The sequence below is a fragment of the Danio aesculapii genome, chromosome 6 (genome assembly GCF_903798145.1).
Source record: "Danio aesculapii chromosome 6, fDanAes4.1, whole genome shotgun sequence".
Classification (NCBI taxonomy): domain Eukaryota; kingdom Metazoa; phylum Chordata; class Actinopteri; order Cypriniformes; family Danionidae; genus Danio; species Danio aesculapii.
Genome location: NC_079440.1, coordinates 11,937,137 through 11,955,363, shown reverse-complemented (window position 1 = coordinate 11,955,363; position 18,227 = coordinate 11,937,137). Strand labels below are relative to the sequence as shown.

The 18,227-nt window shown below is 37.3% G+C and overlaps 1 protein-coding gene across 1 annotated transcript in view; it reads left to right on the top strand.

Annotated features, from left to right (window-relative positions):
- Positions 1–12,653, top strand: part of map3k2 (mitogen-activated protein kinase kinase kinase 2) — a 36,998-nt gene extending 24,345 nt beyond the window's left edge. Inside the window, exons 13-17 of the mRNA XM_056459525.1 lie at positions 2,636–2,784; positions 2,868–2,999; positions 5,693–5,822; positions 6,357–6,534; positions 9,131–12,653. Of these exons, the coding sequence (XP_056315500.1) occupies positions 2,636–2,784; positions 2,868–2,999; positions 5,693–5,822; positions 6,357–6,534; positions 9,131–9,350 (809 nt within the window). The 3' untranslated portion in view covers positions 9,351–12,653. The remainder of the gene's footprint in view (positions 1–2,635; positions 2,785–2,867; positions 3,000–5,692; positions 5,823–6,356; positions 6,535–9,130) is intronic.
- The last annotated feature ends 5,574 nt before the right edge of the window (positions 12,654–18,227 follow it).

Genomic DNA, 18,227 nt, shown 5'->3' with positions numbered 1-18,227 from the left:
CAGTGGGAAATTGGCCATTTTTACAGCTGATAAAAACATGCTTACACTCTGGTACAAAAGATGGTTTTGGTGCATATAGCCATGATTAACCTTCATGACAACTGTGAGGGGGGTGAATTTTTTTAGAACTCATCCGTTTCGTTTTTATTAAGTTATAATAAGTCTGCATAATTAAGGGCGTGGCCACTTGAGTGACAGTTAGGTCTCGCTGCTCGCTGTCTTGTCACCTCTGAGCTATGGGTGACGTCACGGATACTACGTCCATATCTTTTACAGTCTATGTTTGAGACGCAGAAATTGGGTGCCAGCAAGCAGCATTTTTCTAAATATATATTTTTGTGTTTATCCAAAGAAAGAAATTCCAATAGGTTTTGAACAAGAGAAGAGTGAGGAAATAATGACAGAATTTCATTTTTGGGTGAACTATCCTTAATGTTTGTACTAACATTGATGTTGTTGGGAGTTATTTTTACTTTTGCCCTGGTGCTGACATGTTTTAACTTGCATGACTGTGATGTTTTCTGTCAGCAGATGAAGCTTTTTCTAGTTGTGGTTCAAAATCAAGTCCTTTAGCTTAATAACACAAGCATGTTTAGTATTGGTCCAGCTTCAAGTTTATTATTATTTTAATAATTTAAATGTTTTTTGCACAGTATGCTTATTCAAAAGTTTCGGTTTGTCATGTTTTATTTTTTAAAGAATTAATAAATTATTTCAGGATTAATGTTACTGCAAGATGTTTTAAAGATATAATAGATTAATATTACACAAAAGTACTGTTAATTTTGAAAGAAAAGTATTAGTTTCCACAGATGTATTATGATTATACATAAAAGCACATGCAAATACACTCACCGGCCACTTTATTAGGTACACCTTACTGGACCCCCTTTTGCCTTCAAACTGCCTTAATTCTTTGTGGCATAGATTCAACAAGGTAATGGAAATATTCCTCAGAGATTTTAGTCAGTATTGACATGTTAGCATGATGCAGTTGCTGCAGATTAGTCGGCTGCACATCCATGATGCGAATCTCCCGCTTCACCACATCCTAAAGGTGCTCTATTGGATTGAGATCTGGTGATTGTGGAGGCCATTTTGAGTACAGTGAACTCATTGTCATGTTCAAGAAACCAGTCTGAGATGATTCGCGCTTCATGACATTATACTGCTGGAAGTAGCCATCAGAAGATGGGTACACTGGGGTCATAAAGGGATGGACATGGTCAGCAACAATAATTAGGTAGGCTGTGGCGTTGACACGATGGCCAGTTGGTAGTAATAGGCCCAAAGTGTGTCAAGAGAATGTCCCCTACACCCATTACACCACCACCACCAGCCTGAACAGCCTGGATCCATGTTGTTGACACCAAATTCTGACCCTACCATCCGAATGTCGCAGCAGAAATTGAGACTTATCAGACCAGGCAACGTTTTTCCTGTCTTCTATTGTCCAATTTTGGTGAGCCTGTGCGAATTGTAGCCTCAGTTTCCTGTTCTTAGCTGACAGGAGTGGCACCCACTGTGGTCTTCTGCAGCTGTAGCCCATCCGCCTCAAGGTTGGACGTGTTGTGCGTTCAGAGATGCTCTTCTGCATACCTAGGTTTTAACAAGTGATTTGAGATTTGAGCCTTTCTATCTGCTCAAACCAGTCTGGCCATTCTCCTCTGACCTCTGGCATCAACAAGGCATTTGCGCCCACAGAACTGCCGCTCACTAGATATTTTCTTTTTTTCAGTCCATTCTCTGTAAACCCTAGAGATAGTTGTGCGTGAAAATCCCAGTAGATCAGCATTTTCTGAAATACTCAGACCAGCCCGTCTGGCACCAACAACCATGCCATCTTCAAAGTCACTTAAATGACCTTTCTTCCCCATGCCGATGCTCGGTTTGAACTGCAGCAGATCGTCTTGACCATGTCTACATGCCTAAACGCATTGAGTTGCTGCCATGTGATTGGCTGATTAGAAATTTGCGTTAACAAGCGGTTGGACAGGTGTACCTAATAAAGTGGCCGGTGAGCGTATATGCATGCATGTATTTTACATGACACTTTTCCTTTTTGAGTCTTAAATATGAGGTTCTGCAAAGATATCTAAATAAATCTCCACATTTTGAACTAGATGTGCAACAAGTAATATTTTCCTTCTGTATGAAAAGTATTATTCTGCCTGTCAGCTAGAAATAGCTTTTTGCATTATTTATACATTTATTTTCATAGGCCTATTCATAAGTTAACAATCCAGTTAACAAAAAAGAATTTGTAATTTCAATTAATTGGTCAAAAAGTGGATGGGGAAATGTGATATATATAGGTAGGAATCATAGGTAAAGTTAATTTACTTACTAACGTGAATGATGAACAACACATTTATTAAAGGACTTATTCATAAAATATATTCATTGTTAATTCATGTTAACTCACAGTTCATTAACTAATGCTAACAAGCACAGCGTTGGATTTCAATAATACATTAGTATATGTTGAACTATGATTAATAAATGCTGTACAAGCATGGGTCATTGTTTGTTCATGTTTTTAAATCCATGAACCAACATTCGCTACCTGTCCTGTGTTGTAAAGTATTGTTTTTTGTGTAAATTTCTCTTTTTTTGTGCTTATGTGTGTGTGTAGCCCCTCGTGCTCCCACAAACTGGCGTCTTGGGAAACTTTTGGGCCAAGGAGCATTCGGGCGAGTGTTTCTATGCTACGATGCAGACACCGGCAGAGAACTGGCTGTTAAACAAGTGCAGTTTGACCCAGATAGCCCAGAAACCAGCAAGGTGAGCAGCGTTTTTCAGATTTTTTTATGGTTGATGGTGTTTAATTGGCCTTTGAGTTAACAGTTTTTTTTCTGTGTGTTTAGGAGGTGAGTGCTCTGGAGTGTGAGATTCAGCTGCTGAAAAATCTCTTTCATGAGCGCATTGTTCAGTACTACGGGTGCTTGCGGGACACACATGAAAAAACACTTTCCATCTTTATGGAGTACATGCCTGGGGTGAGTATTTTACTTCTGAGACTTGAATGCACATGTTTTTGTACACTGTCTGTTTCCTTAAGTATTTGCAGCATGGATACACTAATAAACTGCTACATGTCTGAAAGACTAGCTTACGGTTTAGTTAACTAAAGTTTAATTGAATAACTGCCCTAATGGATTAAATGAGCTCATTTCTCAGGGTTCCCACGGTCTATTATTAGGAATTATTATTATTTTTGTCAGAGGGATTTTTGTTTGTCATTTTAAAGTTTCTATTAATAAAAATGTAGATTTTTTTTTCTGTATCATGTTTTTATATCACATTTTCACACCAATTTTAATAATGGTTCTACTTTTTAATCACTAGACTGTACTTGTTAACTAAGGCTAACATACTAGGATAATATGAAATTGAAAAGTTTGTCTTCGAAATGACCGCTTTAAAGATTGGGTGTTAAAAAGGAAAAGATTAAGGATTTAAGATAAAGGTCAGTTGGCGATTCTGTGTGGAGTTTGCATGTTCTTCCTGTGTTGGCATGGGTTTCCTCCTGGTGCTCCGGTTTCCCCCACAAGTCCAAAAACATGTGATATAGGTGAATTGGGTAAGCTAAATTGTCCCTAGTGCATGTGTGTGAATGAGTGTGTATGGGTGTTTCCCAGTGATGGGTTGCAGCTGATAGGGCATTCGCTGCGTAAAACATATGCTGGATAAGTTGGCGGTTCATTACGCTGTGGCAACTCCAGATTAATAAAGGGACTAAGCTGAAAAGAAAATGAATGAATGAATGAACTTAAAGGGCACCTAGGTTAGCCCTTTTTTCAGATTTAATATAAGTCATTTGTGTCTCCAGAAAGTGTGTGTAAAGTTTCAGCTCAAAACACCCATCAGATTTTTTATTATACCTTTTATTAAATTCCTATTTATACATTTTTTCACTGGGTGGCGGTTTTGGTGTACTGCTTCTTGAAGGCTAGTCCTCCCCGCCCACCGTTTCTATGTGCCTTTCTGCGTGCCTTAGTCACCTCCCTCGGCAGCGTCAGACAACAGACAGAGTTAAAGGAAGCAGATCTCACGTAGCGTTTGTGAGAAATACTACAGTAAGAACTTTACCAATTAGTATTTATTGTGCAGTTGCATGGCAGGGTCACACAAAGTTCACGCGCGCACACACACAGACAGACAGAGCGCCCGTTTAGCTTTGCACTCTTTTTGCACGCAAATGTGACAGGATACAAGTTAATCTCCACTGCTGTATGGATAACTGTTATGTTAATGTACAAAATAAACCTGATTCAACGTCCACAAACCGGGACTGAAGCGTCTTCCTTTATAATTGTTCTGACACGCGGCTATGCTGATGAAGTTAAGCTAAGCTAAATCGCTATAATTCATTACACACGTGCACGGTTTTAAAACATTTTAAACTTGTAAAACTCACTCTTGATCACATTTGATGATGATTGATGATCCTAGCGAACTGAACACACCTTTTATTCCCGGTTGCTTTGCGCACGTCCTCTCTTGCTGATATGATTATACACGTGACTACCGGGACATGTTAATACGTGCAGCTGTCAATCAATTCGGTGGGCGGGGGGACCGCACTCCTACGTATAGTTGCGGTCAATCTGAAAACAGCTCCAATTGGTCCACCATTTATATGTTGTTAATTTGAAAAAAAAGGACTGGGTGTGTTTATATCACCCCAATATGACGGTCTTGACACCATACATGCACATATGTCTGTCCAAACGGCTTGAAAAGTAGATTTTTCACCATAGGTGCCCTTTAAAGTGGGAACCCTGATTTCTGAAGTAAAGACTTTTTGCAGCCAGTTTGCCTGTCTATTGAAACAAACACCTTTATTCCTGTTAACACAATTCAGCTTTAACAATTTTAAGCCAGGACACAAATAGTTACTTAAGGGATAATTAACGGATTGCTGTGTGTTAAAGTATTTTAAATGCGCAGCTGGGAGTCAAAGAAACACTTTGCAGAAAATATTTAACAGATTTTTTTTTTGTCAGTGACATCTTAGTGTAACATGTTAGCTACCTCTTTGCAAATTTTTTTGAGCATATTGACTATGTTCATCCTCATTGGCTTCCTGTTGAAGCAAATATTGGTGTCTTTAAGATTACACTGAGAAAGGCTGGCTCTGGCAACTTCCATTACATTACTATGGTTGAACTAACGTTTGAAGGAAACACATTTATTTCAATCTTTGATCAACACTCACTGGAGCTACCTGTGCAGAAAATGATTTTATTGCTCACCTTCCAGCCAATCGGTATCAAGAATTTCAACAGACCATTTAGTAATTGGTATTATATTTGAAATAGGCACGGGCCTAAGTTTCGGACGTTATGATAACCTTGGATAAATATACCACGGTATTGTGATAACTTTTTTTCTTACTCCATTGAACACAATATATTTTATTTTAGGAAACGTTTATAACATTTTGGAACAGTAAACATCTCAGACTAAATAAAGTAAATCATTGACTTCTGCTGTCTTCATTGATTTCAAAAACAGATTTATTTACAACACATAAACATTAAAAAAAAACTTTACGTATACCTTGGGAATGGTGTAACAGGAAAATTGTAGCTATTTTAAAACCTCGGCTTTCCCAAACCGTTATAAACTTTGAGTCCAGTTATAGTCCCAAACCTAATTTAAAATGTTGTTTTTATTTTCCTAAAAGGGCTCCATTAAAGACCAGCTGAAGTCATACGGTGCTCTGACGGAGAATGTCACACGTAAATACACACGGCAGATACTAGAAGGTGTTTGCTACCTGCACAGTAACATGATCGTCCACAGGGACATCAAAGGTAAGGCAACTATAGTCCTGTACAAACTAAATAGCTTTTTTTATATTGATGTATACTTGTGTTAATATTTACATGATTTCAATTATATTTGAGGTAAATCACTCAATCTTTGTATTTTAAGTTCGTTGTAAACATCTAAATCCTCCAAAAACGTTCAAAATTGCATCACAGTTAATGAATCTAACATATTATTCAGGCAATGCACATTTTTTAATTGAGAGTTATAATTCTGGCAAACATTTTTAATCTTCAGTTGAACACAAAACAAGATAATCTGAAGAATGTTAGAAAAAAGCAGCCAGACATCCATATAGGAACCAAAAATATTATGAGAGTAAATGGCCGTTTTTACATTCATCAGTATGTCTTCCCAAATAGGTTTGGAACAAGTGGAGGAGTAAATGACAGAATGTTTATTTTTTGGGTTGAACTATGTCTATAAAATCATTCATCTGAGATATTTACAAATTTGTGCAGTTTTTTTACCCCGTTAAATGACTTTGATTTCCCCTGCCTGCTCTTTCATTTCTGTAGGTGCCAATATCCTTCGGGACTCTGCAGGTAACGTGAAGCTGGGTGACTTTGGAGCGAGTCGGCGGCTCCAAACCATCTGTCTGTCTGGAACGGGCATCAAGTCAGTGACAGGTACACCCTACTGGATGAGCCCTGAGGTCATCAGTGGAGAGGGTTACGGCAGGAAAGCTGATATCTGGTATGTCTGCATCAAATCTTTTCTTTTTTTATTCTAAATGCATGTTATTGAAAGGATTCTGAACACAAGATTTATTTATAATATCTTTAGGGTCTAGATATATTTTTCTTAGCTACAACGTGAATTGAGTACTATTCTGATATTAAACATTTGATTAAAGAAAGTTCTATGGGAAGTGGACCACATATGAAGTGATAAATATTAGTGATTGGAAGTTTGGCTTATTTTGCTGACTCTTTCTCTAACCTTTGAGTCTCGTTCATCGAGATGATCAAATCTTTTTTTGAGTCAGTAAGTTCTAGTTGCTTCTAAACACATCTACAACTAGCCCAAACGTTAATCACACTACAAAGAAGTCATAACTACAAAGAAAATAATCATTCATTGTTTACCTTGCACTTTTGTCTGTGATTTTTATTCAAATTTAAGTAGTTCGTTCACGTGACACTGACAGTCCCACCCAATCACACAGTCTGAGCCAAAACGATCAATGTCTTCAGGTTTTTGAGTTGTTTGTTCATCATGTTCAGCATGTAAAGAGACAAATTACTCAAACTCGAGAGATGAATGAATCAAATCATTTTATGGCTCTGACTGCTTATGATTGGCTTCTGTCTTTACGTGATGAACAAACGACTCAAACCCAATTGAAGACTCGAAAAAGGAAATAATCTTCTCCTCCACCTGCACAGATGTGTGCATGCATGAATGAATGAATCACTCCCTGAGAGGACTCATCATTCTTGAGTAATTAAAGATTCGTTCAAAATTATCGAATTGTTCAAGAACGACCCATCACAAATAAATAGTGCAAACATAAAACATTAATATCTTTGTAGGAAAGATGCATGAACTAGCCAAATGTTGTATAAATATGTTTAGAACATCCAATTTCTTCAGAAATAATGTAAAAGAAGAAAATCAAATAAAGTTTTGAAGCCAAAATGTAGTACTTCATTTTTAAATGTAAAACCCAGTGTCGCTAGAAGTATAACGCTAGTAAGGAACTATGAAGAGTATGAAGACGTTGTTCTATGCAGAATTTTCATTACAGGTTTTTGCTACTTTTTGCTTTATTGTGACTTTCAATTTACCCCTTTTCTTTAGTATAACCAGGGTTCCCACTCTTCTTGAAAGTACTTGAATTTCAGACATAAGGATTCAAGGCCTGGAAAGTGCTTAAAAACAAACACAGGTGCTTGAATCAAATTTGAAATTAGACTAATTTATGGTGTTATTTCAGCAATTGTACTGCGCTGCTGTCAATAACAGAACTACAAAATGATCAATTCTTTATTTAAAAATCTTACATTTAAATCTTGTACAAGAAATATGACAAATGCACATTTTATTAACATTTCTGGAACCACATTTGCATATCATTAGTATTGCATTTAACAAATGGAACTAAAAATACTTAAATTTTTTTTAACATGAAAACTTAAAAAAAAAAATTGAAAGTGACCAAAAACAATCATTACTTTGACAATTGAATCTAAATATTAATGCCTAATCCCAGTTCTACTCCTTAGCCCTTTCCCTTCCCCCTTGTTTTGCATATTCTTGTGAAGGGGTAGGGGTGTCACAATTCTCTATAGCATGAAGGCGTAGAGTAAGGGAAGGGCTAGATAGCCCTTGAAATGGAGATTTTCCAGGACCACACTCGAAACCAAAGGATACGAAAATTTACCCGAATACACCAGCTTCAACGGCAAAAAGGTTGAACATGCAACAAATTAGTATTTTTTTAGCATTATTATGAAGTTTCACTACAAACAAGCATGTTTTAATACATTTACATTCATAGCTAACGACGACATATGATGATTTGTGCTGGTGTTGTAAAGCTGTCTTATTTCATGCTGCATTTACAGCAGACGATGCAAACATTAGTCAAGCCGCATTAACCAATCAGGAGCTTTCTCTTGTAGGGGCATAATTATGACATGGTGCCTGTTGTTGGTATCCCAAGTGGAAATCCTCTTGCTGACACCGGACAACAGTTCAACAAACTGGGCTCGGCTCAGTCCGAAGCACTGCTGAAAACCTCCATCATCCAGGTATAGTTTCTGGAGGAGTTGATGAACTAACAGAGCTGGGTGTTCTTCTGAAACCTTAGCCATTTAGGAACGAATCTAGAGTCACCGGGAAGACAGAAGCCCTGCCCATGACTCAAATTCACATCTATTGTGAAGTGAATTTGACGCGTAAATGAAGTGACTATACTTAAAATGTTTTTGCGTCTATTAACGTGCGAATATCGTGATTTATCTGCGCGTGCCGCGTCTGTTGTGAACACAAATGAAGCCCTTGCCCTTCACACTGCCACTGTTTCAAGGGCCAAGGAAAGGGGTGGGGTTACAAAAATAGAATTGGGATTGGGCCTAGGTGTAAGAGGAACGTTCAGTACAGTAAAGACTTTCATGGTGCTACATATGCTGGAGGAATTAAAAAAGGTGCTTGATTTGAAAGTAATAGTGCTTTTAAAAAGTTAGAACACTAAAATAAAACACCAAAAAAGCTAGAACGCTAAATAAAAAAGCTTATCTTTGTGCATCCCTTGTTAACAAAGCTAGTAATTTCTCCCTGATTCCAGGAGCATTGGCTGCACTGTAGTGGAGATGTTGACTCAGCGGCCCCCATGGGCGGAGTACGAAGCGATGGCTGCCATTTTTAAAATCGCCACACAGCCAACCAACCCCACCTTGCCACCTCACGTGTCGGACCACTGCCGTGACTTCCTCAAACGGATTTTTGTGGAGACTAAACAGCGTCCTGCCGCTGAGGACCTTTTACGGCACACTTTTGTCCACTAGCCACACCCCCTTCCAACTCTGACCGATCAGAGACTTCCATAAGTGTCTGTAGGACCATCCCCTTTTCAGACTCCTCCCAGCAGACCTTACTGGACAAGAGGGCATAGCAAAGAGGGCAGTGGCCTGGTTGCATTCCTCCGCTGGGGCAGGAGGGGGATTTGGAGCAGCTTGATTCTGTACGAAAACATTGCACCTTAATTTCACTCAGGGGTAAGTACCCCTAAAGACTAAAGGGTATCGGTACCCCCTCCAAAAGACTAAAGGATGTTGTCTTGTAAAGGCGTCCTTTTATGTGGTTTTTAATGTTTGTGATTGTGGAGAACCTCTTGCGTTCTGGATGCACTGGGTTGATGCAGGAAGATCAAGGAATGTCAAGCCCCAGAAGAAGGCAGGTACGCCAATACGCTGCTAAATGGTTAAAGAAAATAAGTAAATAACAAAACCGAATGGATGTACGGGACTCTGCAGTCCAGCTGTCATGGCTCCTAAAGTTCTCATGTTTTTGCACAGTCCTCCTATGACATGAACTCCGATCGATGACTTACTGTAGAATATTTACTCACTATGCTGTACGAACATTTACGTTGAACTCTCTCTCTCGCTCACCTTCCGATTACTACCACATTACCGGAGTGTATTCGCTCTTTCGATTTGTCAGGATCTTTTACACACTCCCTTCTGTTTTTTTTACCGTGTGCCTTTTTAATTTTTTTTTAAACAAACGTCTCCTTCCTGTTTTTTTTTTTCTTGTATCTTCCTCCTCTGTCTGTTCATTTTTCTAGAATTTTATAGATTTAATGCACAGCTACTCATGAATCTTTCAGACTTTGGTCTGTACAGGAATTCGTTAAGACAGTTTGGCTCTTCATACTGTTTCTAGATCAGCATAAGCAGCTCCACTCTGCCTTTCTCTCCCCTTGGTCCCTCTGCTGGCAAACTGATCTCTGGTCAGAATCACCAGTGCATTCTCTCAACACAGTGCCGTACGCTTCAATCTGATCAGGTAGGCAGGTTGAATACACACTCACTCACCAAAGCGAAACACAAAACAAATAAAACCCGGACTACACAGGCAGGGTTTAGTGCCTGGACATTAGTTCGTCATCATTTTACAGTAAGAATCGCTTCAGATTCCAGTATAAATCTCAAGTATGTGGAGCGTTTGCTAACGGATCGCTCTCGATATGAAAGTTGACACTGTAAGTGCACTTCTAGTGAACACAACACAACCTGGATCCTAATATATTTCATACCGAAAGTCATCAGCAGTGTTCTCATCCAAGATTCTCTATGTATTTCCGGACGTTTCAGAATATGCATTTTCGCAACTCAGCTCTTGACAGTACTTAACGGTTTGCTTATGAATTGACCTCGCTATCCCACGATGCCTTGGGACTTTTCAAGCACTTGCTTACACACTCGGCTCCACAAAGCTGTTCAAAACACATTCAGAGGATCCCTCACCTACATAGTGCTGTAGTGCCTGCCTTCAGACGTAGGTGACAATAGGTTTCTGTTGGGTTTACACTTGCTCCTCTCGTAATCCATTGGGCTTGCTTCTCCTTAATCATTTCGTCACAACTGCTGTTCTGAATTAGGAGGTTAAGCATTTCCTTCACTCCTAAATATGAGAGGATGGTACTTCTGAGTGAGCGTACACATATGTGGATGTAATCGTCAAATGAAAACACAAACGTTTAATATATAAGCAAGTGAATTTATATATCTTGCTCATCGTGTCCTGAGAATATAGATAAGCTTCATACTTTTGAGTTGTTCACACGAGATACGTTGTTGTGTTCTGTCTAAGCTATTGCTAAACAGTTTCATTTTATAAACATGGCTAAGTGACTTTACATGTTTGTTAGTTTTTGCTGCACCTCTCACATAGTATTGTCACGAGACTAGAATTCGATACCAATCAGGACTGACATTTTAAAAACGTTCTTATTGTGTGTTCACACCAAAGTGGCGAGAGTGTTGAAGTAGCCGGAAGTCATTCATTTTCAATGAAAACGGCGTTGATAAGCGTTGAGCAGCGGCGCGGCACATGTTTGCCAGGTGTGGGTGTCGAGGACAGTTGAAATAAAGTCAACTCTATGGTAATGAGCTGTGACGCGGTTCAGCGGCAACCAGTCAAAATGTAGACGTCCACCTCTTGAAAGGGGTCCAGAGAACACAATCCTGTGAACTTTAGTTCTGACCACAGTTGTTCCCAAGGGTTTGATTAATGCGGTGGCTGGATTTCCAATTATTTATGATGTTTTCTTACAGCGACATATATTTAAAAAAAGTTACTGGCGAGTTGATGTGCGTTAATGTTATTTTTTTCTTTAAAAAAAAAAGTGTGAATCTCATGCTAACTATAACGACAATACAAGACGGTATTGCTGCTTCAGAATATTTCAAACATGAACCCATATTGAATAAGTAGAGCAAAGCCACATCACACCACACACAACAACTTGATCTTCCATAGTTAAATGAATTTGATCAACAACATTTTCACGCTAGAAAGCATGTTTTCATGCATGATGTAACTGATTTGCTGCAACAGCCCCTTTAAATACGAGATCAATGTAGCAATGACGCTCTCGCCGGCAGAGCAGTGAAGGCAGACAATGTTGTTGAACTTTGATGATCTTTGGTGTGAACACAGTTAAACATCACTGATTTGCCATTGTGTTCACATGTTTAACAGAAATGACTGTGATTGCGGCGCCAATAGCCTAGTGGTTAAGCGCGCCGACAAATAGCACCATGGTGCTCATGGCGACCCGAGTTCGATTCCCAGCTCGAGATCCTTTGCCGACCCTTCCCCTCTCTCTGCTCTCAACTATTTTCTGTCAGTTCTCTGCACTATTCTATCCATTAAAGGTTAAAACCCCCTTAAAAATAATAAAAATAAAAAAAAGAAATGACTGTGATTGGCCATGAAGGTCATCACTTCACCGAATTCACCTCTGTTTACTGCATGTAACCACAGATACAGCAACACTGGAGCATTTTAAAGCCACGATTCAACAGCAGATCACTCGTATGTCAGCTTATAGACAAACCAGCTGACCGAAGTGACTTTGAAAAGCTCCAGTGTCCCTGCATCTGTGGTTACACTCAGTAAACAGCGGTGAGTTCGGTGAACCGATGACCTTCATGGTCAATCACAGTCATTCCTGTTGAGCATATGAACCCTCTGGTAAATCAGCGCTTTAAGAATGTGCTCAGTAGTGCTGAAATGTTCGTGTGAAATGAACCTTTTTAAAATTTCAGTACCGATTGGTATTGAATTCCAGTATCGTGACAACCGTGTATATATATATATATATATATATATATATATATATATATATATATATATATATATATATATATATATATATATATATATATATATATATATATATATATATAAGTCTCTTAAGATATCAGATTTCAATATCTGATAGACGACAGATTAGTGGAGGTAAAATTTTTAGTGGTGCAAAATGTCAAAAACAAAATGATATTTAATTTATAGTAATATTAATGAGCTTTAATTTAATTTAATAAACTTAAATTATTACAAATATTTTAACCTGATTTGATGGTTTTGGATAAACCATGTTTATACTGTAACCCTAATGAAACCTATCAGAATACAAAAAGTAATTGTTATTGTAAATCATGGACCCTAGTATTTGTCACTGAGCCATGTGTCCATGTTAGTTTTAAAACAATGCAACAATTAACGCAAAACCCAAATGCGATCTTTCAGTTGTCTTAACTCAAGAACGTGTCCTGTGTGAACACTATTAACTGTAGTAGATTTGGGTCATTTGTGGTTAACTATACCAATGGCACTGCATGTGGTACTCATTTTCAGATGGTCTGATTACACTCCAAGCAAACGTTTACAGTTTCGTTTTCAGTTGGTGACTAAAAAAGTCTACCTCCATTCATTGCGTAGAGTTTGTTACTATGGAAAGATTTCATTCACGGTCCATCCAGATCATGATATCTTGGGGCAAAGGACATTGAAAACCCTTTCACACAATAGACCTACTGTATTAGCAGTTCTTTATTCAAGGCCCCCTTGAGTTTAGATTTGGCCTGCAGTCATTTAAACAGGGGAAGGCCCACTTTATTTTAAAGTCTTTCTTTTATCATGCCATGTGACGTGGGTCGCTGTTGACAGCCTGGGGTTGCTATTTGGAAGATTTTCTCTGCACCCAGTATGAGGAGTAGAAAGTTCTGGTCTGTAGAAGTCTAAAGTGCCAGTTTGTAGAACTAAAGCCACAGTTATTTTCATTCAAGCAGTAAAAGCATTACACGTTCGATAGGTGTGCGGACATACTGCGAGAAAAGCACACTGAAAAAAAAATGATTCATTGCATTTACTTAGTTTTGTTTAAGGTAAGTGGTTGCAATCAATTTATTTGGGTTGAATTTAAAGAAACAAATTAAAGTATAAATAAATACTAATTTGTTTAAATTCAGGCCATATAAATCATTGGAGTTAATCCAATGAATCGTTTGTTTTTTTCAGTGCAGGCAGTGTATGTTTGTGATGTTATGTACTGTTGAATTTTTATTTTGATGCTGAAATGTTTGCACATTTTGAGACCATGATTTTTACACTGATTTTAATTCGTTTGCCAGTGTTTGGCAGTTGTTCTGTGTGTGTGTTTGTATGCGATGTGCGGTCTTGTGTGAGTCTGAATGCTTGTTTTTTTGGTTCAAGTGGATCTGAGATAAAACGGTTGCGCTGGCTACCAGCTTTGTTGGCCGAGTCGGTCACATGGTCACTCTGTGATGTAATGTCTACTCTCGTTTGGCACTTCTGCCTGTGGAAAATTGATTGCCACAGGTTCCTTAAATGCACTTGTGAAATTTTAAAGGGATAGTTCACCTAAATATGGAAATTGAGTCTTTCCATGATGTTGTGGGAATGTTGTACATCCTTTTTTTAGGTTTCAGATCAAAGAAGCTGATTTTAATAATATTAATCACCATCATCATCATCAGTGAATTGTCTGCAACTAAATACAAATCAAAAATTTATTACAGAATAAATAAAAAAGGCATGTGTAGTAAATTCATAAAACATAATATACAACACCTCCAAATGTCCCCAAAACTGTAATAACTTGATTATAAAATGTAAAAAAAAAAATACTTTATTCGTTACTGATTTGCTGATTTGCTGCAACAGCCCCTTTAACGAATAAATGCTGACTGGTGCCAAAAGAAACCGACTCCGCCCAACACGACTGGTAACCTTGCTGAAGGATGTGGTCATGCAAACTGAGAATCTTCCTATTGGAATGTAATGTCAGATGTTTTTTTCACCACTAGGTGGCATCATTCAACTACTTGCTTGTATATATAACATTTGTTTATCACATCGAAATATTCATCCAGTTTAACAAGAGTCCATAGCTGTTTAATTTATGACGGTAATTACAAGGAGGTTCTCCATCAACTCAAAGAAGCTGAATCCGCCACTGCTGCCACTCCAGGGTCATGAATGCACTTTGTATTTGTTGGTGTGAGTGTGTGTTGTATTAGTCCGAGTGTGTTTGTCTGTGTTTTCAAGAGACTTCTTTTCTGTCTGCCGGTTGAGTGAGATTATTGCCAGCGCACTCAATGCCTTGCGCCTTTTACAACTGATGACAGAAAAGTAAAAACAGAAACAAAATCAAAAGAAGAACTCTGTATGTTTTTTTAGACAGTACACGTATCGGTACAGAACTTATATCTGTTGTTTGTCCTCTTTGTCTATTGTATGAGAAAAGCCATGTTTATAATTCGATTTGGTTTGTGACCAATAAGCCTGTTTATATCAAATCTGTATATCAGTGGTACGCATATTTTTTTGATATATATATTTTTATTTTTTCTGTTTTTTTAAAACTCAAAATTCTACGCATGATTGGCATCGTAAAAAGGCCCACCTGGGCTGTGCGGTCTGCTGATGGCAGCACCGATCGGCCTGTTTGCTGGATGACATCATGAGATTGCCTATGACGGCTGGCACTTTGTAAAGTGTTGCTAATGATGATGAAAATAAATAATAAAAGATATTTATTTCACATTTGGTTGTGCTTGATCGAATGTTTGAGCTCGTGTTTATGACGCACTCTTAGTTGTGCAGCTGAGTTTATTAGATATGCTTCATTTTCAAGTGTAAATGATGAGGGAAAAGGCCAGATAGTAGGACTTGTTCCTGGATCAACATCTATGTTGATCCTGGAACAACATTCTAATCAGCCAATTAGAATTAAGGGATATGTTTACAGTTGAGTTTAGGCTTACGGTTAGGCTTATGCACTTCTACATGATTGTTATCCAACAATTTTGGGAATAATTTCCAGTTATGGTTGGGTTTAGGGGTAGGGATTGGGTATCAATTACATTTTCGAACAAAAATTATGATTCCAGGATCAGCATACTGTAGATATTAATCCAGGATCGCATCGTACTTGGCAAAATCATGACGCGCCAGAAAATATAATCAGCCATATATAAACTTATAAGTAGATGGGTTTTTTTGTAAGGGCAAAAGCTAATATCTAAGATGTGCAATTAACATGTAGCAAAGACAAACTTATTAGACCATCTGTGCAATTTTAATTCGTTTTAAAATATTTCCCAAGTGATTTTAAGATGGGAACTTTTCACATTATTGCTTTTTTTTCTAGAGAAAGCTTATTTTGTTTAGTTTGGCTTGAATATAAAAAAGCATATTAAAACCATTATGGTCAATATTATTATCCTCCATGCATTAAAGATGTTTCGAAAAAACATGTTAAACGGCACTTGGCAAACGTATTTGGGAAAAAAGAAATCAATTCACAGGTGGTTAATAATTTTTTCTACGCTTGTATAGCCTACTGTTGTTCAGAATTGTTAAAAAAACGTTTCGAAATGAACAAAGGCTAAATATTTTATTAATGTTTTCATTCTACCTTGGATTGTTAGTATGCTAACATGACTTGTTGAAACAGTAGGGTCATATTTAAACAGAATTAGAAATGTTTTGTTTAAAAAAAAATTCTGTATTGTTTCAACTAAACGGTTTTTATAGTAATTCATATGTGAATTTGATTAGAACTACAAACATGGGTAAAAAGTGTAAACAAACTATCAACATGGCGGACATGCAAAACCGACGGATGAGTGGGGAGGCTTTGTAAAAAATATTTCAATGATCGTTAATTATTAAATAACCTAATGGAACTATTAATGTCCTGTTTTCTACGTTATATTTCATCTGCAACACCAGTGTTCACTTTTATAAAGATGTGTTTGGGGATAATGAATCTTGTCTACAATTATATAGTCTACTTTTGTTTAGATTTGTTAAAAAAGTTTTAAAATGAATAAAGGCAAAATAGATTTAATCTAAAATAGATGTTTTTTATTAACGTTTTCACTCTAAGTTGGATGAAGACAATGTGATGTTAGCAGGCTAACATGTTGAAACCGTAGGGTCATATTTAAACCGAATAAGAAATGTTTTAAGTTTTAAATTTTCAACTAAACAGCTTTTACCATAATTTGTACGATAATTCGATTAAAACTAAAAATGTGTAAAAAGTGTCAACAAACTACAAACATGGCGGATGGGAGAAACTGACGAATGAGTAGGGAGGCTTTGGTAAAAAAAAAATTCAGTTATTAAAGGTGAATGAAAATATGGGCATAGTAGAATAATAAAAGATCAGTTTATGGAAATGGGCATACTGTGAGCCTGACTTCCTCGTTTTCATGTAAATTCCACAAGTGTAAAACCAAGATGGACAATGCGCTAATCAGAAAACAAATAATACTGTTTCAGACTCACAGGCCATGCCCTCTGCATTTCCATGTATGCCTACTTTAGGTCATTTATCCAGACCTGTCGAGCAGCCATGACATCAAGAGATCATTAAAAAAAGCTCTGAGATCAATAATATGCATGCCTTATTCACAGCCATTTGAATCATTTTGGCATGAGACTTCCGGTCTCATTCACTTCCATTCATTTTTAGAAGTTAAAAACAGCTCGTTTTGCTGCTTGATGTTGCAAACTGATATTTTCTTATTATATTATTCTATTTTTTTCTGTATTGTCATGCAAATACTTGTTTGTAGAGTAAGTAGTTCAACCGTTTTCTGCCGTTTATTATTCATAGTCATTTCTCCCATTGGCAGCTGAATCGGAAGTTCTAAAACAATCGCAAAAACGAGCGCCTTCCGCATTGAAGAATAAGGTCAATACTGTGTTCGATAACGTTTTCTAGTCAGTGAGACAACAATGATACTTTTTCTCCCACAGTTATTTTTAAGCGTACGTTTTACTTACTATGTGGAACTTTTATTTTGAAAACATGAGCGCCAATTTATTTACTGTTCGTTACTATGCAACGATAGCACGAGGCCAGTTCAAACTGGCCTCAGTACGCAAAATGCAAGATTTACACATTATACATTTATTCATGTCCACTCTGAAGAAGCATAAGGTATGTTTTGTTACATCTTTTGTTAATGTATAGTTTTTATTGTGAAATGTGATGCGTATGTTTCAACAAACACATGTAGACTGCTGAATTGTGTCAATCACTCAGCTCAACTGTCATCTGTTCACGCAGACGTTGATATTAATTCCTGGTCATGTTTTCTTTGACTATAGATTCAAAATATGGTCAATCATGGACCTTCTGAATCCATGGGTATTATATGGAGTGATAAAACGTGCTTATAAAACATAAACCTACTATGTAGATATCAGAGAACAATTTAACTTATTAAACCAATGCAGTATTTGGCACCTTTGATTATTATATAATCTAATGGAAACTATTAATTTCCTGTTTTCTGCAATATGTTTTATCTGCAACAACATTGTTAACTTTT